This window comes from Struthio camelus, chromosome 1 (assembly GCF_040807025.1).
Source record: "Struthio camelus isolate bStrCam1 chromosome 1, bStrCam1.hap1, whole genome shotgun sequence".
In the NCBI taxonomy this organism is placed as follows: Eukaryota; Metazoa; Chordata; class Aves; order Struthioniformes; family Struthionidae; genus Struthio; species Struthio camelus.
The window spans coordinates 166,349,026-166,376,835 of record NC_090942.1 but is presented as its reverse complement, the minus strand read 5'-3'; the positions used below and the strand labels follow the sequence as shown (position 1 = coordinate 166,376,835).

The window sequence follows — 27,810 nt, the reverse complement described above, 5'->3', positions numbered from 1 at the left end:
AGGATCTGTGTGTGTGACCCTCCTTTCAATTCTAAGACAAAAAGTAGAGGTCTCAAAATACCTCATTCCCTAAAAGTTAATGAAAGATATATATGCATATATAAAAAATAAACATATAAAAGAATTCTGCTTGTGCTCCCCACTGGGAAAGGACTGAAGCTTGTCTAGTGTTAAGTATCAGAGAACCTACAGCAAAAGAGACTATAAATGACACAAACATCTTCAGTTTATACCTTGTTAGGACCCAAGGAACCTGACTAGGAAAAATAAATCAATTGGAAAACAACCATTATTTGTTTCATCACGCACGGAACAACTCGTCTGTATTATGGAGAATTTCTTAACAGATGCAACAACAATAATGATATTGTGGACTATTTTTCCACTGGAGCTGTGCTACTCACATTCTTTCTCATTTGAAAAATATTCATGTATTTTCAACCATATTTACTGCAGTAGCTGAACAGAAGGAAGAGAAGCAGCAAATGTAATGAACCAACCGTCCACAGACCATAGCTTCAAGGTATTACATAGAAGCATACCTATCTTTAGGCAGAAACACGCAGATTAGATGCTTCTAAGAAATTAATCGTGAATATAAAGTTAAAAGAAAAAATAGGAGCAGGGAAACTGAACAATATCCATTTCAGATGCTCATTAAATAATCCCCTCTTTCCTCCATCTCATCCATTGTTTTATGCCTTGCGGTTTGGACTCCTAGGGGCAGTTTGTATGAAGTGGTGTCTCAGACGTTCCTCAGCATGATATTCTAAGAAATTATTCTTGCCCAAGTGTTCTCTTTTTCGGATTTCTAGTGCTATTCAGGAAGCAGAATACATTACAGAACATGCTCAGCTTTGTTATTCAAGGCCAGCTACTGAACATAACACTCTCCATACTCCCCCCGACACCTTTTATAGCTGCCATGGAGAACTCAGAAGACAACTTCCATCTGTTAAAGAAAGACCTCTCTTCCTTAAGATCTTGAACAAGGAGACCTTTTTCAGGTTTCTTTGCCACCACTACTCCATGCAGCCTGCTCTCCCCATGAAATGCTTTCATTCTACTTTTATCTGTTTAGCTCAAACGGATCCACAGAGGGGGAGGAAGGGGTAAGCCAAAGCAAACACACTGTTCGAAAGAACCTTAGCTAGTTTTCCAAGTTTCAGATTTCCTCAGATCATCTCCTCATTCCTTCCCACCTCCACACATTTATCAGCAAAACATTCATTGTGCTAGCAAAGCAGTGCTCTCCAGCTCTCTAATGTTTTTGCACATGCAAAAATGCATACTTCTGGTTTTGCAGCACAATGTAGAACACTCCCAGCGTCACAGCTCACACAGAAAGCGGAATAAATTGAAGAGGCAGCCTGGCCTCCTCTGCAAGGCACTACTGCACTTTCCTATTTTCCCCTTTGCGAAAAATCCTCAAGACATAACTAAGGGAGAGACAAGTTGGCAGCTCAAGCAGGTACACTTGCAGAACTCAGGCACATTCGGAAGCTGAAACTGTACAGCAATCTTGTACAGAAAAAAAAAAACCAGCTAAAGCTGAGGTAGTTTCAACAGGCATTAAAGAAAACTAATAAAATATGTAAAATACAGAAGTTATGACCTCCAGGTCTCAGTCATGGAAGGTGAAAATGATCCTGCACAGAATAACTAATGTAAGGCCTATACATCACAAAACTCCTACTCCATACTAGCTCATGGAACTAAACAGTAGCCATTTGAAGAAATCAACAAAGTAAAATACAATGTTGATAGGGTCTTAGAGGCATCTCAAGATTTGAAACTGTGAACATCAACAGGATGTACAATTTTCCAATTTAGATACTGACAGCTTCCCTGCATGGAGAAAAGAACATGCATGCAATCCTAGTCAATGCAAATTCTACAACCATTTCTGCAAGACAGGTTTTTATGGTTGCCTGTGGGTAGGGAACAACAGTAAAAGCCAATTAATGCACATATTTGTACAGTGGAATTCATAAAGGATGCAAGTGCGCTTGAGAAAATGCTCTCATTAAGGGTTCAACCAAAGCCCACTAAGTTCAAGTCAATGGAAGCTGTTCCCTCCACTTCTAATAAATTCTAGATCATACCTTTTGATAGGGAGACAAGCAAGCTATGAAGAAACAAGGACAAAACACTAGCTGGAATAACTGGGTTATTCCTATACACTGTGTGCTATAGATTAAGCAGTTTGAAAAAAGAGAGGGAGACGGAGAAGAGGAAATTTATTAAAAAGGGAACCTGATTTTCAATGACCACTGTCCTATTTCTTCAGAAATGGGGAAAGGCCCAATATCTCCCTCTTTTATGGGAAGCTTATACATTCTCTTTTTCTCTATTCCTGCTCTCCACAGTCTAGTCTGCATGCCACAGTTCCCCATTTCATGCATCTCAGAGAAATCTCAACCATTCAAGAACAGAAATGAAAAAATCACTCAAGAATCTGAGAGAATCGAGTTCTGTCCTTTTCCTTAACCACTTGAAAGAAGTGCTTATTACAACGCAAATAAAGCTGCAGCAAACAAAGAAGTGATTTAAAATCCCACCCCACACTATTCTTCACTCAGTACTAGTATTAATAAAACCCAATCCTGACGTACAAAATACATACTTGGGAGGATTTTTCCCCCCTCAAGAAAAAGGCACACATTCCCTTAAGAATAATTCTCATTACAGTACCTTCAAAATAGAGCTCTACAGGGTTTTTAAAAATAAAGAATAAAATGACAGGGCTACATGGGGGGAAAAAAAAGAAGATAGATCTTCTGGATGCATAAAATAAACAAAAAATAAATGCAGAAAGTGAACGCGTTAAGTTTTGTAAATAAAATCACCTCCCCTAAAAATGCTTTTTCAAGGCTTTCTGTAAGGAATCAGAAGATAACAGTAAAATGAAAATAAATGAAATGAATTTGAAATGAAGTAAAAGATTTTAAATGAAAATAAAGCAATAACATACTTTTCAAACAAGTGTCTCCCAACTTCAGCATCTACCGCACTCAGTGGATCATCCAAAAGATAGATGTCTGCATCTTGATATACAGCTCTACGAGGTTTAAACAAAAGTCAGTACCACAAATTCTTACATTTGTTTATTTTAGTCATTAACGCCTGTCAAAAACCTCCCAAGCTTGTAAACATTAGAAGCAGCAAAAAACACTAGCCTGGCCAGATTTACACGAGCCTTCTGTCCCCCACTCAGCGTAGCTCCACGATCTCCTATTACTGTTAAGTCACCATTGGCTAATAATTCCATGTCCTGTGAACATAAAAAACATCCACAAGAAAGAAAACTTTATCGCTTTAACTGCCAAAACTGACAAACCTACTTCAACATAACATTTCCTGATTCAAATACTATTAAGGTATCATCTCACATTAAAATATTAAGTGTCATACAAGATGAAATACCCACAGATACTTTAGGGATTTGTACCCTCAGCAAAAGATCATTAAAATACAGGAAAGTCAGATCTTAAAGTTCACTTTTTCTACAGCTGCTGCCAGAGAGAAATACATTATTCTTCGTGTCATATGGAACATTCACTGGTCATTCAGATCACCCTACATGCAAGAGTAAATTAATTTTGTATTGCTTTTACTATAACATAATGAGCTGTCAAAATAAATAAAATTGAAATAGGTACTACCAGTAAAAAGTAGATTATTTTCCATTTGCCAATGTCCCTAAGAATTACATCGGTTTTGTTCTTACTGCAACATATCCAATCCATGCCATTTATTACATAAGATTGGTTAATTTATGGGACCTGGGACTACGAGTAAGAGAATAAAATTATACATCCCTGTCATCCATGTCATGCTACTGTATTTTCTCTCCATAAAATACAGAAGTTTTGCACTGAGCTATGTAACATATTCAGAAAGTTTATTCACAGCTTTTTTAAGATCTATAAATTCGAAAGAAAACTACGCAAGCAAATGTACCACAAAATATAAAGTGTTTTGTTTTTTTTTTTTAAATGTAGCTTGCAGTCTTTTAAAGTCACTAAAACCTTAAGTTTAGACAACAGTATATGACTGAATATCAGGGGGAGATACTAAAACCGTCTACCATGTGTAAAAACCTTGCAAAAAAATTTTTCATCACGGTAACCATCTGCTTTTCACCTGTGTTGCTGCTGACAGGAATATCATAACATGCTGCATAAAACCTTTTTAGCTGCCAAGCAAAATGTCTGTTTCTTGACAAATCTGGCTTAATCCTCTTCTATATCTCATGTCACAAACTCCTTTACACATAGACCTTTCAATAATGTTTTTTAAAAATCTCTCGGGCTCAGCACATTCTCCAGTATACAGCATTAAGGTTCTTTTGATAATCGTTAGTAATGCATACATGCTGTACATGGAATTTATTTAAAAAAAAAAAAAAAGTAGCATAAAGGATATTTACAAAATGAGAGTGACAGCATTAATCTGAATGTTTGTTTTCTACCTTTCATTACACCTAATAATATACATATCTAGAATAACATCAATCAACAGTGCTAAAAGTGATTATGAAATTAAATATTTGGAAAGCTTTTTCCAAATTTGTCTGAGCATCACAGAAACTACATCTCCCTCTAGTGAAATTATTAGGAATTACAAGAATGTGCTCACACATGGATGGCACAAATAATTACACTTTTTTTTTTGAGTGACAGAATTTATTTCACAGGCTACTAATAATTCAGTCTATATGTTATTTATTGCAGCGTGTAATAGAAGTCCACAAGACCACTAAAATAAAAAATGAAGATGGCTAAAATAAAACACACAAAGAGAAAAGCATACCTTTTTAAGAGCACAGGCTTTTAGAACTTTTTCATATTTTTCTTTCTCGTATTCCTTATCAAACAGTATATTACTTCTTACTGTACCAGAAAACACCCAGGGCTGCTGAGAAACATAGGCAATTCTTCCAGAAACATTTATCAGTCCTTTGTCTTTAGGCAGCTCACCAAGCACAGCACTTAAGAGTGAAGACTGGAAAAGATTTGAGAGAGAACAAAAAAAAAAAAGCAAGATAGTAATAAAGACACAGAAATGACCTGCACCCTAATTGCACATTCAGAAATGAACCTTCCAGACAGAGAAAAGTGTCTGCTTCTGAAATCAGGTGCGTGCTACCCAAACTTCCGTAATCTCCCAATAGCAGCACTTCAATAAATTGTTGGTATTTCAGACAACTATTTCAGAAATGGTTTGACTGAATTAATGACATCATAGATATCAAGTAGTATTTATTGGCATGACGGCCTATAAAGTACCAATAGCAGCATAAATGCACGTGTAACCTTTACAGGCAGTCCAGAAGCAAAGTACAAACTATTTTTCAACCTCAAACCACACCTCCCACCTCAAAAAGGACATTTGCCTTTCTGAATGTCTGTTATCTTGATGTAAAGCATATTATTATATAGGGAAGGAACTGTATATTTGCAACTTTCTAGTCGTGTTCAACAGACTTATGAAAACCTCGCAGGCAGTGTAATACATTAAGACTTACTTTTCCAGCTCCTACTGGACCAATCACAGCCAATAATTCTCCTCGTCTGACAGTAAATGAAAGTTGTTGAAGTGCTGGGCTTTCTAAACTCTACGGATTTGAGAAAAAGTCATGTTTCATCAGTAATAAAATACATACCATCAAAACAACTCTTTAGAAACAGAAACAATGCACGTAAAATCACTACAAATAAACAACCCATAATCCCTCTGTATTTTCAGGCATACAACTTGCCTCTTCAGTAATTCGCAAACACTTTCAGAAGACACTGATCCCTAACCGCAAGCGCTAAAACAATACACACAAAATTGCGTTCAGGGAACGAGGAACCCCAGAGTCAGCAGAAGCAGCAGCTTCTGCAAAACCCACAAAGCTAGGACAGCAGCCCTGAAAACAGCAGGCTTCTGCTGGCCTTTTTGCAGCTGTAAGAAGCCTTGACCTTGCCCAAGCCTTGCCGGGCAGAGCACTAGCTGTGCTGAGCCCCCAGAAAGCCAGGCCTGTATCTGCTCTGCTCAGGACTCTGAAGCGAAAACAGAAAAATGCTGGTCTGCTTTACCCAATTTTGCCTCATACAACTCAGATTCTTGAAAGCCCCTTTATGTTACACTACTGAGAAGCGCTTATTTCTCCTACATATTTTGCACCTCTGCTATAAAGGTGTAATTGTAAAAACATCCACTTCTTATGAAAAGAAAGGATGCTCATGCCTTTAATAGCTGTGCTAAACTAATTCCTACGGGCCTAGTTCAGCTCCCTCTCATTAAAGCCAAACACCCTTGTAACATGTATCTTAATACCACACAAAGCATGATTGACACCAAAACGCAAACAGAAAAATATAATAAAAAAAAAAGCTAGATAGTGTTAGTATAGGGCCAAGCCTATTAAAGGGCCAAACCGAAACCCAGCCTTAAGTTTCTGCAAAACAGCAAAAAGAAGAAAACCTGGTGAACCTCTGAACAACTGGCAAAGTGCTTAAAATCTCTAGCCTCCCTTTGACGTTCAGGAGCCTGAAGACATCTCCTATCACTGCATCCATATAAATGAGCCAAGTGTCCAGTCCAGGGGCTGTGTATACAAGGAATTTACGATCAATTGTTTCAAATGGGTTGGGAGAGAAACCTGGCTGGGGTACTCATTCACATCTACGATGGCAGCGAGCACAGTGAACGCACACTGCCTTCATGCAGGCCCACACCAGGAGACACACCAAGGCGCCCCAGGCTCAGCGAAGTGCCTCCCTTCAGAGCTCCTACCCAGCAAAAGCAGGCTACATGAAGTCAGGGTCTCAGTGCAAGAATCCACACTTTTTTTTTTTTTTTTTTTTGGCAGTGTTCGACTTCGCAAACCTATTTATGCTATTATTACTAATCTCCACGAGGTGGCAGCAACAGGGCTTTTTTCTTCTCGTCTCCTCCCTCCTGCCTGTCCCCCTGCTTTTATCATGAATTTGGTTTCTGGGTTCAGAGTACACAGTCCAGGTGCTCAACTAGCACTAAGGTCAAGAGAACAGTACCAATTTGTGGCAGCCAGTGCATCTTCTAAAATGCAAAGTTTGTAGGAAGAAATAATATCTTTTAATAAAACAATCAGTCCCTATGGGAACGTACATAAGCTTTCAGAAACACAAGTCCTTCTTTCAGACCTCTTGAGCTTGTGCTTCTGTATTTACAGAAGAGCAAATTAATTTCCATCCATGTCTGGGTTTTCAAAATAATGGCATAAAAGCCTAGAAACGTTACAGAAAAAAAAAATCAAAAACGTATTCAAAGGATTACCTAACTATAATATATTAAAGTGGTACTGTAAGGTATCATAGATCCTGTATGAAAGCAACAATGCAAGCAAAAACCATAGCCACAAATACCTCAGGGGCATGCTATTTTTCCAAAACAGCATTCCTCGCAATTAAAAACAGTTTGTCCTGAATTTATCACGTCTATTTTTAGCCACTAAACTGAGGCACTTAAATTAGAGCACAGACTGATGTTGCAGCTAAGTTTGTCTGATGGCTAATTACCACCAAATGTCCCACCCAGCTTCCCTGTCAACTATCGCTGCCTTTCATTTTCCTGCTGCTGCTGCTTGTTCTTGCCTAACCTTCAGACAGGGTTGTTCAGGGAAGTAAGCTGTCAGAAAACAAACTGCATAAGAAATGATTCGTTTTCTATTGTTTTAACTCTCTGAACTGGTTCATTGCAGGGTCATACGTATGAGCACTAATGCCAGCACCAGGGAAGGAACGTGGGCATAGAGTGCATGGAGACACAAGACTGGTCCCTTCAGGGACTGGTACTCTTCAGGTGAGCTTGTGACCTTCAGTCAAGAGACAGAAGTAATTCATTCCACCTAAGGGCTGTAAAGAACATATATTGTATCAAAACACTACACTGCTTAGGTTCTTCATACAGGTAACTAAAATTACATGGAATACATTTGGCTTCTGTTTAAACTCCTTTATTTTAAATTGAAAGTTGTTCAGTTGAAGAGGCAGATTGTTCCATAAACTAAAGGCATGTCGGTAAGAATCCGTATCCAAGACTCCCTACTTCCATGCTGGTATCAAACTAGCCTGCAGGACTTGGATAATACTTGCCTTTGTAAAACAAGAGCATGACCATGAATTAATTGGTTTTGTTTATCTTTTGATAAAATGGAATACAATGTGTTAAGTTGTTTTGCTCAAAGCCTAGCTAATAATCCCTTTTCACTTCCAGTGCTTTTGGATTTGTTATTTTTTCAATCTCTGTTTTGGCTGATAATCTTTAAAAATAAAAGAAATTACTGTCCAGCTGTTTGCTAAACAGAGACTCAAACAGTCATGAGAAACCCAGTAAGGGTAGCAAGTTAAGCAGGTTACATGATAAAGTATAAGTTTCTTCATTCCTTTCACAACTCCTCTCTCTCCCTCTCTCTCAGAGCCCATCATCTTTTCAGTAAGAACCTAGAAAATTATTCTGCAACATTACAGGAGAACATAAGAGAAGCATTCTGAGCTTCTCATATAGTTCTCAAAGAACTATTCTTCACCTACATACATTTTAATTAAATAGGCAAATGAAAATTGCAGAAAAGTTTTTTCCCCCTTCTAAAAAAAAAAAAAGCCAGAAGGAAACCAGTAATTCCAGTCATGCTACCCAGTTTTATGTGATGTAAACTTCATGAAAAACCTGAAGAGGTTTTATGGACATATTATGCAACTATTACCTATAGGTTGTTAACGCTAGTAACAGCTGGTTTGGTGACAAACCAAAGACTAAGAATACATTCCATCTTCTTCAAATACATCAGTAGCAAAAGGAAGACTAGGGAAAACATGGGCCCGCTGCTGAATGGGGCGGGTGCCCTGGTGACGAAGGATACAGAGAAGGCAGAGTTACTGAATGCTGCCTTTGCTTCAGTCTTCACTGCTAAGGCCAGTCCTCAGGAATTCCAGACCCTGGGGACAAGAGAGGAAGGCTGGAGAAAGGAAGACTCTCCCTTGGTTGAGGAGGATCAGGTTAGAGATCACTTAGGCAAACTTCACATCCACAAATCCACGGGCCCTGAAGGGATACATCCACGAGTGCTGAGGGAGCTGGCGGATGTTATTGCTAGGCCACTCTCCATCATCTTTGAAAGGTCCTGGAGATCAGGAGAGGTGCCTGAGGACTGGAAGAAAGCCAGCGTCACCCCCGTCTTCAAAACGGGCAAGAAGGAGGAGCCAGGGAACTACAGGCCTGTCAGCCTCACCTCCATCCCTGGAAAGGTGATGGAACAGCTCCTCCTGGAGGTCATCACTAAGCATCTGGAGGACAAGAAGGTGATCAGGAGTAGTCAGCATGGATTCACCAAAGGGAAATCAGGCTTGACCAACCTGATAGCCTTCTGTGATGGAATGACTGCCTGGGCAGATGAGGGCAGAGCAGTGGATGTTGTCTCCCTGGACTTCAACACAGGTGTCTCCCATCACATCCTCACAGGCAAGCTCAGGAAGTGTGGGCTAGATGAGTGGACAGTGAGGTGGATTGAGAACTGGCTGGATGGCTGAGCTCAGAGGGTTGTGGTGAATGGCGCAGAGTCTAGTTGGAGGCCTGTAGCTAGCGGTGTCCCCCAGGGGTCAGTCCTGGGTCCAGTCTTGTTCAATATATTCATCCATGACCTGGAGGAAGGGACAGAGTGCACCCTCAGCAAGTTTGCTGATGATACTAAACTGGGAGGAGAGGCTGACACACCAGAAGGCTGTGCTGCCCTTCAGAGGGACCTGGACAGGCTGGAGAGCTGGGCGGAGAGGAACTCATGAAAGTCAACCAAGGGAAGTGTAGGGTCCTGCACCTAGGCAGGAATAATCACACGCAGCAGTACAGGCTGGGGGTTGACCTGCTGGAAAGCAGCTCTGCCGAGAAGGACCTGGGAGTGCTGGTGGACAACAAGTCAAGCATGAGCCAGCAGTGTGCCCTTGTGGCCAAGAAGGCCAATGGGATCCTGGGGTGCATGAGGCAGAGTGTTGCCAGCAGGTGGAGGGAGGTGATCCTGCCCCTCTCCTCAGCCCTGGGGAGGCCTCACCTGGAGTACTGTGTCCAGTGCTGGGCTCCCCAGTACAAGAGAGACATGGCACTACTGGGGAGAGTCCAGCAGAGGGCTACCAAGATGATGAGGGGACCGGAGCATCTCTCCTGTGAAGAAAGGCTGCGAGAGCTGGGCCTGTTCAGCCTGGAGAAGAGAAGACTGGGAGGCGATCTCATCAACGTGTACGAGTATCTGAAGGGGGGGTGTCAAGAGGATAGGGCCAGACTCTTCTCCGTGGTGCCTAGCAACAGGACAAGAGGCAATGGGCAGAAACTGAAGCACAGGCAGTTCCACCTAAACCTGAGAAAAAAACTTCTTCCCTGTGAGGGTGACAGAGCATTGGAACAGGTTGCCCAGAGAGGTAGTGGAGTCTCCTTCCCTGGAGATATTCAAAACCCGTCTGGACATGATCCTGGGCAATGTGCTCTAGAGGACGCTGTTTGAGCAGGGGGGTTGGACTAGATGATCTCCAGAGATCCCCCTTCCAACCTCGGCCATTCTGTGATTCCATTTTGCAATACAACGTATTCATATCAGTAAAAAAGTGTTTGATGACTCAGAAAAAACTTGCTTCACAGAGACAGCTCTGAGAAAGTCAAACACCAACGTAATACTGCAATTTACTTTTGCTGCTGAGCAGAATTATTAGGTAGATCCTCACATGTATCAGCATGTGTGGGGAGAGGAAGGTGTATAAAGGGAAGTATTTGACATGTCTTATTTGCAGTACATTCATAGGCAAAATTCATTTTCAGAGCTTCCAATATTTCTCATGTCTTCTTATGAAGACTGAAACCTTCATAGCTTCTTTTATGCAAGGATAGTGACAGCTCATAACATCTCCAATAATTCATCACAAATTGCCGCCTATCATAGCAATTCTAGTTTTAAAACAGAACGTCAATCTTTGCCTCATTTAAAGAAAAAGATGTGTAATAGATTTATCACCTCTATGTTGTCCCTTTTTCTAGTCACTCCGGTGGTTTTGGTTTTTTTTCCAAGTAAAGAGCAATACGTAGTTCAATAATCTCCAATAACCTCCAGCAATATGTAGTTCAAAACACAGAGAGTAACAATTACTTGCAGGTTAGTCTCTTAAGCCATTAGATCTCTTATGTGGAGTACAATATAGTTCTGGTTCTAGCCTAGTGGACTGACGCGCTGCCCGCCTTTAGTTAGAAATTCAGCATCTGAGCTACAGTGAAGCGCTGTTAAATAATATAAAGATATTTTCATATGGAAATGTACAGAGTTTTCAGTTAGTTACTCTTAATATTCAGAAATAACTGCTTTTAAGATGCACTCGATACTGTTTCCCATACTATTCTACAGAGTTAACTTAATATACTAGAAGGTTTCTCATATATAAAAGACACCACACAAAACACCACATTATATATAGATATACTGCTAAGTAGACTTAAAATGCCTGCACCATCCGTATACTCTTAACATTTAGCAGAAATAAGTTTACCTTATCCCAATAGCAGGTCAAATCCTGAACATGAAGAATGACGTTCTCATTACCACCATGCAGTTGTGGCTTGAAGTGTGAAACCTCATCAAGTATCAGAAAGTTCTGCCACAAAAGAAAAGCATAGGTTATTGCTTAATTTGAGATTAGGAAAGGAATGCAAATCCATGTTTCCGTAAGCAGCACATGAAAAAAAAATTTATGAGAAGAATACACATACTGATCAAGTAATCGTATTTCCAAAGCAATGCTCGACACCTTTGAACAGTGCACCTCTAACTAGCTAACCATCCCAGGTATCACTCAAAAGCACACATTTCATAGCATAGGAGTACTGCAGGACTCTAATCACAACCTGCTCAAAAGTAAATTCATGAAGCAAACAGAACTTGGAACCAGTCCCGTTTTTTCTTTTTCCCTCGAAATACTGACAAACCTTACAAGAATTTGATTCCTCCTTCCCATGCAGAACGGATGAAGCCCTAATTACAATACCTTATCATCCCGCTGCTTTGATGGTGAGGACTGACTTTGTTCTCATTTTTCTTAAAGGAGCTGTGTGGACACTGTACAAAGCTGTTAACAAGTACTGAACTAATAGTTAGCCTGCATAAATCAGACAGATAATGAAGACTTAACAGAAGTCAGTAACAGAAGAAGAAACAGAACAAAGATGAAAAAAACCATTAGAGGACAGGAGCAGTCCTGCTATGTGCTACCAGGTACAATGGAACTTACTCAAAATTCAGCTGGCAAGTATCATTAAAAGAGATGTGAAAACTCAAGCATTTTAATGCAGCAGTCTCCAGACTTAATGCAAGGATACATCTCCAACAAAAGATAAAAATACAAAGCCACACAAGTCTGAGCTCTCCGGTCAAGAGAAAGCAAGTTCGCCTAGTGCTGTTTTTGACAGGTGGGAGCAAATGGGTATGCGTGTAAGAGAAAATTCAGGTTAAAAAGATGGCAGACATTGTGGGTGTGTGGCCTAAGAAAAGGCATCGAAAATATGATTTGGATTTAGACGATGGCTGAAACATCATGAAAGCTATGAGCAAGGAATTGGTCTCCTATTGTTGAATTCTTTCTGCATTTATATAACAAGACTTCATCAGGAGTTTTTCTTCTAGCAGTAGCATTCTCACCAGGTATAAATTCTAGCTAGCCATTTGATTCAAAAAGGTGACTGCACCACAGGTGGAACAATTCAAATTAAATTAGTACAAATGAAGAAAAAAACTACATGGCTAATTCCAAGGATTGTAAACACTGGGAAGAAATCAACACTAGAAATAAAATGTTTGAAAGTAGTAAAATAACTTAATCCTTAAAGATTTTAAGTTCTCTTAAAATATTCTTGCATTCTTTTTGTATTTACTAATGTTCCATGCAGAGAAAAATGAAATTGCTAGCTTTCCACAGAATGTTGAGAAGCAAACAGTAGCCTGAGACAGGACTGTGTCCTTGAGAGAGAAACCTATCTTTCATACTCAAATGAAATGTATCCTCCTTTCATAGTCTCTGCCAAAATAAGCCTCCAAAAAACAACAACTCTTGCTGTGTTTCAGGAGGGGACCTTGAGCCTCTTGCTCCACCACGAAATAGTAGATGAGCCTCAAGAAGAGAAGCAGATCAGATTTTCAGCTAGGGCGAGGGGAGAAGAAAGCTTAGGAAAAATAAAAAACAATAAGGAGACCTTAATAGCCTTTTTGTCATATGGTGGCCTATGTATGTATGCATGAGTATGGAGGAAAGGCTACTCCCATCTGATATTCTTCTTCCATGTTACCTGAAACATAACACATCCTGCTTCCCTGTCTCTACCTGAGCATACTACAAGATCACTGCTGAAACCCTGTTCTACAAAACCTGTGGAAAGGCACCTTCTTTACAAAAAAATACTATATTCAGTTTTTGCCAGATACACCTAGTCATCATCTTAATCCGTTTTTCCATATTTCCTACTCTTTCTGCATTTTCTTTCCATTCCTCTACATTTCAATCACATCTTCAGTCAGGCAACATCTTGCCATCCAATACTAGAATGTCTAACCTTGACACATTTTGCAGTTCGGAAAATGAAGAGTAAAAGGTAGATGATTGCCCCAAGAACGCTACAGCTTCATTAGTAGAGTTCTTAGCCTATTCCAATGAACCCTGATTTTGGAGGTGGTTTCTAATAATCACCCTTAGGAATCATAGTGACAGGGGAGTTGAAGCAGGCTGCTAGAAGCAAAATCTTGTAATATGCTGGAATACAGCAGATACATCCTAGGATACATGGGAAATCGGGACAGGAAAAAAAAAGGAACAGTTCGATCATCACTGTATCTGCTCAAGTGTCCTTCTGCTCCTCATAAGGCACCTTTATCAGCCCGCACATCTCTCCATCTGCAGAGCTTGAAAGATCTCTTCAAACAGCATTGCCCTGGAGCTGAACACGGGGTATATGAGAGGACAGAAGAGAGAGTGCACAATGCCAAGTATCCCAAGCATTCTTCTCCACTCCTGCAGTTTAGTTTAAGCAGTAGTAATACATGTTACTGTCTACAATATAGCTGTTGTTGTGATTTACACTCATTAACATTTTCCAACTCTACTTGCATCAACTTTTAACAAATCCTTCTTCAAAGTGCAAAGATCACCTGTTTAATACGTAGTTTAGGTGTGGGCTTAGTAAAATTAGCACATTTATCAGCAAGAAAACTGATTTATTATAGTCAAGCATATGAAACAGAAGATTTTAGCTACTTTAACCAACAAATTGCACAGTGACACAGCCATATGATTACATGAAAGGTACTTCCATTTCTCTGGTTCCAGACTAGAGTAGACCTTAATTTTGTGAAATATCAGTTAGAATGACTGACATGCTTTAACTGCGTATTTCCATAAAAAAAACGATCCCAAATTGCCAGGTTAAGTTTTAAATTTAAAAACCTAATTCGCATTTAGATCTTTTGCTGTTGTAGTTTACACTAAAGTGCTGGTACGAACAGTGAACACGATTTGTGCACTTATTTTATTTAAAATATCACAGTAAATACAACAAAATCAAGCAAAATAAAGCTCCTCTGCTACAGATAGCCGTATGAGTGATATTCACTTTAACTGAATTTGTAGTCTTCATTCCAGTACTGAAAGAAGTTCAGACACTAGCTAGGGCCCATGCCTGTTCTTCATTTTGACAGCGCAGCACAGCATGCATGGACTATGCACCCTATGTCTCCCATCTGCTTTTTTGTCCTCCAGGCTCACAACTCCCAAACCCAACATATCCATGTATCTGCATACGTTTTTCTTATCTCAAAAACGTGTACAAGAGCTCACTGCATACACATTTGCCTCCTACATTTCACCCCACCAGTTGCCTTGCAGTTTATTTTATGTTTTTCCACATACTTCACGCAACAAGATGTTCAGTTTTTGAGGGAGATTATTTACTTAAAAATACCAAACTCTGCAAAACTAAAATGAAGCTGGTTTTGTTGGCAACGCTGAAATAGTATTAGATTAAGAGAACAAATCCACAAATCACTCAAAATCAGTAACCATACCTTGATTCGTCGTATGCTAACCACTGCCTCGGATACTCTCTCAACAGCCGCAGGGAAGAAGAGCGTTACTGTCAGTCTTACTGCACCATACAGCGACACTGCAACAAACACCCGACTTGCAGAGATAACATTGCCAAGCAGTACATATGCCATGAAAGTCATGAACACTGTTATTTTGCTTGCCACAAAGAAAGAGGCTAAGTTCAATCCTCGAAGGTAGGAGCTTTTCATAACCATGGCAATCTCCTTCCTAAAAATGCAAAATATAAACATTCACATCAATCTCTTATCAGAGTTGTCCTCAACAATAGGATGAGGAAACCCCACTCTCAGGATGTTACTTTTACATCCTCTCTCCTTCCCTTCTACCACCCTGACTCATATGGAAAGAAATGCGCTCAACAGTAACTGCAAAGAAAGTATGGCATATGGTAAATAATGAAAGAGAAAAGAGAGGCTTAGAAATTGAGGAAGATATTTAAGATTTTTTTTTCTCTGTAGCTATTAAGATATTAAAGAAAAACAAAGTTTTTCTTTTTTTTTTTTTTTTTTTTTTTTTGCTTTTATCAAAGTGATGTTGTAATTCAAATTCTAATCTGCTTAGGGCTACTTTCTGGGTTGTCTACAAGGGCAAAGAGCAAAAAATTTCTGCATAAAAACAAAACATTCAGAAGCGCATTACCCTTCCAATATCAAAATTCAGTTGAGTTCAGTCACAAAATTCTTGCTAAGATCAGTATATACTCCACAGTTGGAGCACATACCAGCAGTATATACCAAAAACCAGTGCCAACTTCCAAAAAATAGTCCACCCTTGGCCCAAGTAATCAGCCGTTAATTCAGCTGCTGTTCCTCAAGCTGCATCATAGTATTTGCAGTATATCCTCTGACCTCATTCTAATATTCCTTCCTCCTTCTACATTTGGACCCTGCTGCTGGCTTCCTTTTCTCTGGGAATTCTCGTTCATAATTCAGAAAATACTGGTCTGTAACCAGTTATTCTGCTGGCCGCTACCGTATCTAAATAGTAATTGGTATACTGCACAGACTCTGTCTAGCAACTGAAAAGCTGCTGATGCATGCACTTTCCATTTTCACTCCAGCTAAATTTCAGTTTCCACTTCTAAATGATTCATCAAACCAGATCCTAGAAATGTTACTGCACTGTTTACAGAGTGGTTGCCATCAGGCTTAATTTATTAGTATAAATAACAGTTTCTCTTTATCAAGAGAGCCATAATAACTTGCTCCTTCCACACACATTCTAATTTTATCCACTTGAATTAATCTAGCGTAATTCTACTAAAACAATTCCTAACTTCTCTTCCCAAATATTCTGGCAATTCTCAGGGAAAATCTTGATAAATTTGATTACCTTCCACTTGGAACTATATACTAAGACTGGAAATTCAAGCTATGATTATATCATTTGAAGCAAATTAAGTCCTCACTTACGGAGAGAAGGATGCAGGATACACTACTGGAAAACCAGTTAAGCAACTTTCCCACTACACTTGCCAAATTGGCTGAATTGACAAACTTTCAAGAAGTTCCAAAGACTTATTTTTTCAGCTTAAGGGCTCACAATCTCTGATCTCCTCCAAAGTACACTGAAAGAACACTTGTAAACTATTTGAACTGGGTCTAACTCAATTGCTTCTACAATCCTGGATGAAATCCTTTTCCCACCCTCTAATAATTCTTAATAATCCCTCACTATCTGTGGATAATCAGCGAGTTCTTTGTGCTACTGACTATAAATATCAGATAAATTACTGCCTACCTGTCTCTTAGCCTTAAGACTACGCTATCTTATGGCACAGATTCAAATCAAAGGAAACTAATATGGACAATCACAGGGAAAATAATAGCGGAGTTGAGATGTCATCCTAATGACTGTCAGGTGTCACTGTGTAAATACTGGGTAATTACGGTTGAATTTAAGACTTCTAACTACAGGTTTCCACAGTGCTGTCAATGAAAAGTAGTAAGATTTAGGATGCCTTTCGGAAGAGCTTCTTTCTTTCCACCATTAAATAGGAAGTGTGTAAACTTAATGAGGCATTTAACCTGGAAATCTAAAGTTTAGTGATGCGAATACTTTCACTGAGGAAGCTATCAATAACGTAATTCTGGCTAGATGCAAGAGAGTGAGGCCTCTAACCAATAAAAAGCATTCAACCAGCCCAGGACCCTATAATTTAGAAAGGGGAAAGGATGAAGTGAGTGTGGGAAAAACTGCTCAGTGAACATAAGCAAGCTTGCACATTTAAAGAGTCATTAAAAGAAAGAAAAAAAAATTAAGAGAAGCCACAGCAGGATGACAACCTCCTACTCTAATGCGAGTGATGGACATAACATCAAAATTAACTGATGGGAAACATGCACCTGAACTCCTACACTTGCCCTTTAACAATGAATGCTCTCATACTGTCAAGTAAAAGAATAAAGAGTGACTGAAAAACAGACTTAACAATAAGTTTTAATGAGATGCTGACAGACTTCTAAGATGATACCAAATTCAGTTGGCCTTGCCACCTAAAAAACTGTAGCATTTCTGAGCTGCAGCCCTTCTTCTCCCCTCCACCCTTTTGAGATGGTTTGCAGAATACTTCAAAAGGGACAGAAAGTGAATTAAAATACTATCTGAGGATGCTATCATTTAGGACAAAGTCAGATTCCATTTATTTATCAGAAGAAAAGCTTCCATGATAGGAAACAAAAAAAAAAAGTTTATATTATATAAACTCTACTACATAGAAATACTCTATACACAGAATTTATAAATATCAAAGGGCTTGTTCTTTTTCTGCCTCCCTAAGATGTATTTTCATTCCTTCCCTCTTGCTATATAGAGTTATAAAAAAGCCACCCAGAGGTTCAAGTAAAACGCTATTCAAAGCACAAAATAAGGTATTTATTGATGTATAAAAATGGAAACAGATAGAGATCACATAACAAGATGCATCTTTATAGGATTACCTTCTTAAACCATTCACAAGTTCTGCAAATGATTTTTCCCAAGCATACATCTTTATTATCTTCATACCGCTTATGACTTCATTCATGGTCCTAATCCTGACATCTGTAAAGGCAGCTGTCTTGCTTCTGTAATTACCAGAAAATAAAAATTCTCAGATTCTCAAAAGAAGAGAGAGTATTATCACATGATATACTCATTTTAATGTGATTTTTTTACTTTTTCTTGAAAAGAAGATTCATAGAATTGTAATAGCACTAAAGGTTTTTCCTAAAACAGTATCTTACAGCTGACAGCAGCAGAAAGATTTGGTATGTCTGTATTTACAGCATTACTTATTCTCAGGGAACTGACAGTTAATTCAGTGTTCAGAATTATTATTTCAGTGTGGGCGAACACACGGTGTCCCTTAAACAACATATTTACATACCAAAAAAAAGCTCTTCAATTAAAAAAATACATATCCAAATCCTTAATTTAGAACTACACAAAAATTATTTTAAAAAGCTGGTTCTGAAATGCCAAAATAACAACCTCTCTCAAAAGGCTATTTTGATGTCAAAGAAAATGGCCTCTGTTTTTATCTTGTTAAGGCTAACCCTACTTGAACCAAAGATTACACAATAATAGTGCATCAACTGCAGTTTAAGAGAGAAAATCCAGATATGCTTTTGTTTCAATAAACAAACAAATAACCTTTAACTGTTCCGGGAGCAGTTCCAGTTAAGAACGTGCATTAAGGCGCTGTTAAAGATGAAAGTATAAACTCAGCTTTTTCAACCGACAGAAGAATCTAAAATATTGATTTTTAGGCTTTTAAAAGCTAATTGACATTCCTACTTTCTCAGAATAGGGATTACAAGCCAGAAATGTTTTCATCACTGAACAGTTCCCATAGTTAAGTCCTGCAGTTATTCAAATCTCTGTGTGCGCGCATGCGCGTGGGTGTGTGTTCATGTGTGTATATACACACATACAAACATACATACCCTTTATTTAAAAAGAAAAAAGAAATTACAATAGAAAAGAAATCTGCTTATTAGTCTATAAAATGTTACAAGCGTTTGCAATTAACACTGAATGAAACAAAATCTATTTTGGTCCTCGTTATATTTGCAATGCTGACTAAATTGAAAAACGTGTGTGTGCATGTATGTATATATATGTATATGCATGTGTGTGCGTGTGTGAGAGAAACTGTGAGAGAGCATAAGAGAGAGTGTATAAAATGAAATTAAACAATCAAGTTACAATGTTACTTAGGAAAAAAGCATTTAAAGTTAGAAGCCCGTAAAACCACAACGATGTGCACTGCGACTCTGAATTCATTCCTGTAGACAAACATACTTAGCATATAAAGAGTGGGCTATAGTAGGCCTTATTTGGATAAATCGTACCTTTTTTCCCCAAATTATATAACTGTATACATAGTCAATGAAAGTCAGGTTTAGGAACCATATTAATATGGTTTTTAACAATGTTTTTCAAAAAGGCTTGCAGAGTCTTGTCAGTTCATCCCGTCCTCTAGAATTTCTCTGCTACTCTGGAAGCAATCGCCATGTTCGAAGTTTCAGTTAAACTGAAAGAATTTCAGGCAACTGCCTGGCATTTTCAACTGACTCCTCAACACCAGTGTTCCAGAAATGTCAGGATAACTGAAGCAACATATGAAGAAATACTTGAAAAATGATAGAAGAAACATAGAGAAGTGGCCCTGATGTAATCAAAATGTCTTAGTAAGACTGAAGATAGCTTAGCCTAAATCAGCCTTACTGACATGGAACAAGATTATATTAGCTAAGTTCTTTTTTCAAAAAGAAACAGCAAAAGAAAAAAAGTCCTCCAAGAATTTGAGAGCTTCTCCTTTCGTGCCCATATACATGCACCACCAACGCAAGAGACAAAATTCAGAATATGCTGTTCATATCTCTACAGTAAATAATTATTATCACCTGCAATCTTCTGAAATAGTCACCTTTAGACCTAACTTACACACTTGGTCTCAAAGATAACAGTAGGTTGAAGGGGATTCAAAAAAAAAAGTATTTCTTTTTAAGGTATTTCTTTTTTTTAAAGCAACAGTTCTCAAAGAATAACATTTCAGTAGGAAAATTTAAAAATTAGTTCATCACAGCAAAATAAGCATCCTCTTACGAATTGCTTTAAAATGTTCAAGAGTCTTGGGGTTTTTTTAGTTACACTCCTCTACATTGCAAAAACTGATTTTGGACATACATACCACAAGCCATTGGACCGTCAGACAGCCACTGAACCATCTCAGTGGTTATATAGTCGGAAGTATGCAGGGTTCAAATGCACTGATGCCATTTTGCAGTGGTAGAAGACATTCCCCCAGTTTTTAAAAGAGTAAGCTCAGAGAACACACAGATTAGGATAACTGGGAAGCACACGGTCACGGAGCATGCTTAAGGGCACAACAGCGAAGGACCTGAAGGTTTCTTTAAGAGTCTCAAATGTCCAAGAAGTCCTCCTCTATGACAGTAATTACTATTTTGTAAGTTAAGTTGTCAAATTTCTTTTGCTTCCATCAGGCATATTCAGTGGGTTCCGATCATGTTTAACCCAGTAGTTCCACATAAAGCTATTTTTTCTTTTAAAAAGATGTAACTTACAGATTAGAAAGTGCTTTAAATGAGACTATTACAATAGCATGGCAAAGCACTGAATGGCTCAAGCTCTTACGAATATATATAACACAGTCTTCACCTCGATAATTGAACTATCTCTAAAATATCATGTATGAGGTATATTCTGTACAACTTTTAGTACTTATGCAGAAAAAAGCAATATCGAGTAATACGGTGTATACTGTTCCATGTAATACAGAGTCCATTTCTGCAAGCTCCTACAGCACTGAAGCTAATGGAAGTTTCTGCAATATAAACTGATGTGCATATATGTGCTTACAACACTGGGCCACAAGTATAATGCTGAATAATAGCACAAATTATCTGTCACACTGAGCATGCCTGGATTTTAGCAAAAGCTTTAATCCTTAAATTACTTCTTCATAGGCCGGTTTCCTTAAACCCATGCAGGTTCCCAGCAATTGCCAAGTGAACACAAACATCATTACAGGGCTCGAATCCATTTTACTTTTTCCATTAACTCTTTCCATTCATTGGGCTACAAAGATCTGTGCACATGTATGCAGCCAGAAGTTTTGCTGGTTAAGAAAGTCTTTTTCTTGCATTGCATCTCAACAAGTGGCTGTTAATGCCGGGGGGGGGGGGGGACGGAATATTATAGGGCCACCGACAAACTATTTAAAGACATAATTTCCAAGAGAGTCTTCTCACTCTGTTGTCTGACAACAGCCCCTTAATCTCTTTGTGCCTCAGCTTCCCATCTGTAAAAATGGGGGTAACAATGCTTACCACTTTGGCAGAGCAATTTGAACACCGTGGATAAAGCACTACTTAAGCGCTAAGTATTGTAATTGTTACTACTAAAGCCTTGAAAAAAACAACAGTGATTTAGCATGTTACATTTTAAACAGGCAGAAAAAAATGAGTATGCAAGAAAATAATAAAGTCTTCTAAAAACAGGTTTTATCATGTAAAACTAAGAATTTGGCAGAGGACACTGAACGATTCATTATTTAAGACATACTACACGAGCATAATAGCTGAAGACTATTGCAGGGGTTATGAACAGATGAAGAAGTCTGTGGCTCTTCTAATTTTGTAATTCTCAGATCTAATTTCATACCTAACTAGGCAAAGCCAGTCTCAATACCTCTGGAAAACCCATGTTAAAATACAACTCGACAGAAAAACTCTGAGTAATTCACTAAAAAGAGCTTTGCTTATCCAAACAACTGGAAGGGTGCATTCTGCTCACCGTGAATAGAAAAATACAACAAAGATGAATAACACTACTAAGTGTACAAGTACATAGTAAAGGAACTTCAATAACACAAAAAATATTTCCATTAAGATGGAAGAGTCATTTATAAACTCCTGAAGTATTAGATTAGTAATTATACAAGAAAAGGAAAGTCGGGAAGTCAGAATGCTGTAGTTAATATTGTCGTTTGAAGTAAATGATTTTTCAGGAGGAAATCAGAGAAGAACAAATTAAATTAGATTTGATTATATAAAATGAATCTACAGTAGTTTTCCATTTACACAACCTAGAACCTCACAGTCAGATACCTTAAAGGAGTCATCAAATCCACCAACACAATTTTGCTTTTCCTTTCTCTCTCAATTCTCTCCCCTTTTTCCTTTGTCTAGGAGGAGAGGCAGTAAGATCTTTGAACACAACACTTCCAGAGCTTTCTGCCGTAACTTCAGTAACATCCCAGTAAATTAAACTTATGATGAGACTGGTAGAATTGCCTTTGTAGTAACTTCTCCCTACACATCAGCGCAGAAAGGCACCTGCAGCATCAGTGCAGGAAGGCAAAGTCCAAGAAGTTGTAAAATTCTGCTCCTAAACCTACAGCAAGGCAGCTACAGAAATAGCCCAACTCTTCACAGTATCAGACTGCCAAAAGGCATTAGCGATTCTCTGAAGACAGACCACTGATTCAAGTTCCTACATAGGGATTCAGAAATCTTGCATTAGTGATGACAAAACATTGGCCAAAACAAAAGACAAAGCGAAAAACTTCACCACACAGAAGTCAATCTCAGAGCAGTACTTTGACTCCATCCAGTCCTCAGTCAATCCAGGACATATATCTTCCAACTCAGGACAGAACACCTACAACCCAACACATGCAACTTACCTTAGAGAAGAAAAAAGTCTCCCAATGCAGGTCTGTACAGGCAGAAGAATAATGAGAACTGCCATTCCTGCAAGGCATGATGGGCCTATTTCCATCCAGAGAAGTATTGTTACTGCTATAGCTTGAATTGGTCCAGCCCACAAGAAGTGCAAGAAAATCGTTACCTAGGCAAACAGTTAAGAAACAAAAGCTAGTTTTCAGCCTTAGCTAAAAATAAAACCCTAAATATGCAAAGTTGAAAAAGCACCTCTGCCTGCAGCAAGTACTGAGACATACAGTCAGCAGATTCAGGGAGAGCCTGCACCACATTCAGAGGCCTAAACGTAGGGGGCTAAATGGAAGTGCCTACGCTCCAGAAAGCGATCGAATTACCATATTGATTTTGGCATATCTACATGCCCCAACATATCTGTGATACTATGAAAACAACAGGAAAATATTTAAGGAAAAAAAAGTATGTTTTCCTCCCATATTCAAGACAGTATTTCTATTCCTATGATGCTTGAGAAACACCTAGGAAAGACATTCATAAAAAACACTTATCATTGGTTGCGAATAAAAACTCCATAACTCAGACCTCATAACTTTTTCACGCTCCAGTCCCTTCAGCAAGATCTATAATACTTCTTACCTGATCAAATTTGTTCACATCATTTGACAGGAGATTCACTATTTGACCAGTGGTAGTTTTTGCCATAGCTATATTACTGAGGCGAAGTGCCTAAAAAAAAAAGGGGAAACAATCTCAAATTATCACAGCTTATATAGCACATTATACCTATGCTTAGAAGACTCAATCCACAAATATAATATTGGAACAAAAGCTGAAGGCACATCACAGCTTTTGCCTGAAAATATCTGGGCTATAGTTCAAGAACCTTAGATAACATATTCATTGGGTTAATATTCTAAACACAGTCCTGAAGACGAACATGAAAAAACAAAGTATAGGGAAGTATTATGGAAAAAAAAGTGCCATTAAAAAAACTTTACTTTCTCAAAAGTGATTAAAAATGGGAAAATACCAATATAACAAGTTATTAAAACTAAACAAAACATCTTGCAGCTTTCCCTTTGCTCTCTCTCTCCCTTGTATTATGAGTGTGTATGTGCAACATGGGAACAGAAAACTCTACCTTGCGGCTAAATGAAAATCAATACAAGGTTTGACCAATCAAAAGAATTATTTTCGGAATGAGATTCATTACAGAACACAACAAACCAAGCTATAGTTTTAAGTTCTTAGTAACACTGCAAACTGTGCCTTCTGCTTTTGTACATCGGAGTTAATATCCCTTTATGAATTAACATAAAATTTCCCTTGTTAATAGGTTTGTAAAATTATAGATTTCTGGATTATATTAATAAAGTTTAGCATATATTATGAAAAGCAGTAACAATGAATATAAAATATTTTTAGAGGTTAATAAATAAGTTAATCAGTAGAAAATAGTATTTGATTATAAAAATATCCCACAGAACATATCTGGAAATATGCAGTCTGAACATTACTGCAGAGATTCAAACCGAAATAACTCAAAGGTGCAGAATTCTGTAGCCTGTTACAAAAAAAAAAAAAGTACAATTTTGTAGCACAAGTCAAATAATAAGCAAACTGTGCTACATGCTTTCCTGTAACCAAAACAGTTAATTTCTCAAAAACATTCAGCATTTTTTAGGTGACGCACATCTACTTCTCCCTTTCCAAACAATCAGTCATTATTAGGATTCCTTTTTGATCTCATCTGAAGGACGCGAATACTTACACCAAGGAGCTGTTCAAAGCATCATTTCGAACAAAGTGCCTCACCTGCTTGCACCTCTTTGTTAGGTCACAGAGGTGCTCATTACCGGCAGACTCCCCAGCCTAACTTCACTGAAAGCAACAGGCAGAAATACTTAAAACTCCACAAAGCAATTCTCCTGACATTCCAATAATACTACTAGAAAGCAGGATGTATGAAAAGCAAGACTTAACTATTTGAGAAAACTATGGCTTCATGCTCTGTCTTAAGCCTTTTGCCTCCCATCTGTCTGAAACCCCCAGCTAACGTGTCTGTCTGTAACGCAGTCCCAGGACACCCACGTTTCTACCGTGTTTAATCCACAGCAAAAATCAAGGTTGATAAGCTGCTAGAAACGCTGTTAAATATCTATAGACCACAGTAATAAGAGTTCAAGCATCAAGCGGTTGGAGATGATGTTCCCAGGGAGCGTTCATAGCAGCTACTCCTATTTACACCTTTAAGACACAGACGTGTGCTTTTTGCGGTGCACCTGAGGCTGCCCAAAACACTGCGCTAGCTCTGAGTCGGTAGCCCTCTCAGACCCACCACCTGAGCTGCTTTCCCAATCTCTTCCTAACTAATTTCAGGTATCCTTCGTGTAAACAGTTTCAAAATTAGCCCAGGTCCTTTTGACCAAGACAGGCTAAGGAGGAAACGCACAAGCAACTGAGCCAAAAGGAAGCGGCTTGTCCGTGACTTCTGGTCTTCCCGAGGAAGAAACAGCCATTCCCAGAGGCAGCAGCAACACAGTTTTAGTCTCTTCTTCTCTTCCCTCCCTGTTCCACAATTACTTCTGATTTTTTTTTTTAAATATGAAATAAACTTTATATTTTCCTGGCAGAACGGACCAGTCTAGACAGAAGGAAATGGCAATACTGAACACAAAGAAGCATTTTCACTTACATAACCAATTTCTACCAAAAAGTCCTGTTTTGGTCCTTTACCTGCCCACTATCCGTGTCTTTAAAAACTGCTTTGACCATAACATTTCTAAATTCATTCCGATGGTTACAAAGATTACCAAAGACTAAAGCTGCATGTTTTAGAAAGTTACACACCTTTTTAAAAAGGAACTACAATTTGAATTTGCATTTTATTTTACATTTGCCAAATATCTGTTTTCAGCACAACAAACTGCTTGATTTTTCTGTCTATATGTTTTCCATGCATATGTATTTCCCAGCAAGCACCCTTCTTCAAAGAAAATAGGTTTTACTTACATGAATAAATGATGGCAGTTTGTAGTCCTGATGTCTATTTAGACTTCATTTTGTCCAGACATAATTGCATTGGCCATTTTTCCATTTTTTAACAATTCTTTGCTTTCTGTATTCCCACTTATTTTAATCTCCCCCTGCCCCAAACTGTTAATTTGAAAGCAGAGAATAAAGCGAGAACTGACCATAGAAAGGACTAATACAACTATTCCAGTCAAATAGCTGCTTCCACCTTTGAATAATCGTCTGCTTCCTGCCTCAACCAGCTACTACACAGCTTAAACTGCCCTAGTGTCTATTCTAAACCTAAAAGAACGTATAAAACTTAAGTCTTAAAAAAATAATTAGCCTTTCATAAGTAGTCTTTGGTTTTAAAACATGAAAATAGACTCTCCTGTGACTTTCCGTCTCATCTTTGTTACAAACTTCCTAGGTGCGTCACCAATACGTCGTACTGATCACGAAATATCTTCTAACTTGAATATAGGCTTTTTGCAAATAAAATCAGTTTTTAACTTTCTAAGAAAAGCAGTATAAAACTTAAAAATTATTAGCCATTGAAATTTTATATTAAGGATGCCCTCCTATCCACTCCAATCATCCTTGCAAATCCAATTTTCTATTTACCACAGGAATTAATGAACACCACAAAAGCGCTCGCAAATTAGCATCCAGATTCTTTCAAAAGCACAGATGAGAATAAAGGGAAGGCATGACCTATCCATAAACCCTGAATAATGAAGACAACTGATTAGCAATGTTTATCAATGCTCTGCCAACTTGAGCTTTTACCCTCAGAAGTAAACATTTATGAGATGAGGGGAGATTAATCTTCCATTTAATCCATTAATTTTGGAATTAATGGAAATCCATTTCCATTAGTTTTATTTATTTAGAAATAACACATCATGAACGTTTCTTTTCCAAGCTTCTAAGTTTCTAAGCCAATATCAACAATGCGACAAACAACTTTGCTATATACATATTTCATGAATTTCAAAGTGTGTCATGATAATCAGGATAGTAAATTAATACCTTAGAGATATGTTTATGTACAAGAAAGCAGTGTGCCATGTCAGAGCCAAGTTCCCAGAGGATAATTTCCAAGGCATCAGAAGAACATGCATGAAAAACAACCACCATTACAAAGTGGCCATTTTTACTGCCCTCACTTTGGGCTTTTGCCCAAAAACTTGCATGACCCACACAGGTAGCATAAATGTTTGCTTTAAGTGGATGGTACCTGTATTTAACAGTTAAAATAATATGGATTTGTTTAAATACTAAATAAGCTTCACATTCCTGATCCTTTGCATAAACTTCTTTGCTGAAGAAAACACTGGCAGGTTACTATCCCAGTAACATTCAAGGGAGGACATGTTCCCTTCCACTGCTCCCAGCAGCATCCCCGGAAGTGCAGACAGGCTTGGTAGTTTGGGTGTTACCAACAGCTTCAGAGGAGGGGAGCAGACATTTACAGCTGGATTGCTTCCTCCCAAGAGGACATGGAGATCAGCATTTCATCCTAGGTGTTTTTCACCTACTTCTCCTACACTACTACCTATAGCTTCTCCTGTCCCACTTACCATCTGACAGCAGCTTCAGCTCCATCGGTACTCAAGGGTAGCTGCATCGCTGCATCTTGATCAGGACATGCAGAGAGCAAATGCAAAGGTGCCACAGCTTCCCAAACACACTTCATTTGTCAGGTTACTGGGTCCAGTCCAGGACTGCAGCGCTCTCACAGTGTATCCAATAATTGAGACTAAAAAACAGCTGGCTCTACACCATCTCTAGGATTCAGCTTGCTTTTGAATAGTCTCGGCTTTCCCCACTCTCCTTCCTTTCCTTCCCTCCCAAATAAGAGGGATAAAAGATACTAAGGAGATCTGTCTGTGAAGATGGCAAGCAACCTTCCATCCTGAAGGGGGCAGCAGCAATACTGCAATACCCTGGGTCTC

At 38.5% G+C, this 27,810-nt stretch overlaps 1 protein-coding gene across 4 annotated transcripts in view; it reads right to left on the bottom strand.

Moving 5' to 3' along the window:
• ABCC4 (ATP binding cassette subfamily C member 4 (PEL blood group)) overlaps nt 1-27,810 on the bottom strand; it is a 156,417-nt gene that overhangs the window by 110,233 nt on the left and 18,374 nt on the right. For all 4 annotated transcript variants that reach the window (XR_011138104.1, XM_068928927.1, XM_068928937.1 and 1 more), the window contains 9 exons: nt 23,477-23,566; nt 22,846-23,009; nt 18,092-18,217; nt 15,110-15,359; nt 11,553-11,657; nt 5,531-5,620; nt 4,816-5,007; nt 3,180-3,274; nt 2,975-3,061 (listed from right to left, as the gene is read on the bottom strand). Coding sequence is in view for 3 of the 4 variants with exons in the window: in XM_068928927.1 (XP_068785028.1) it covers nt 2,975-3,061; nt 3,180-3,274; nt 4,816-5,007; nt 5,531-5,620; nt 11,553-11,657; nt 15,110-15,359; nt 18,092-18,217; nt 22,846-23,009; nt 23,477-23,566 (1,199 nt within the window). In the remaining variant the exon portion in view is untranslated. The remainder of the gene's footprint in view (nt 1-2,974; nt 3,062-3,179; nt 3,275-4,815; nt 5,008-5,530; nt 5,621-11,552; nt 11,658-15,109; nt 15,360-18,091; nt 18,218-22,845; nt 23,010-23,476; nt 23,567-27,810) is intronic.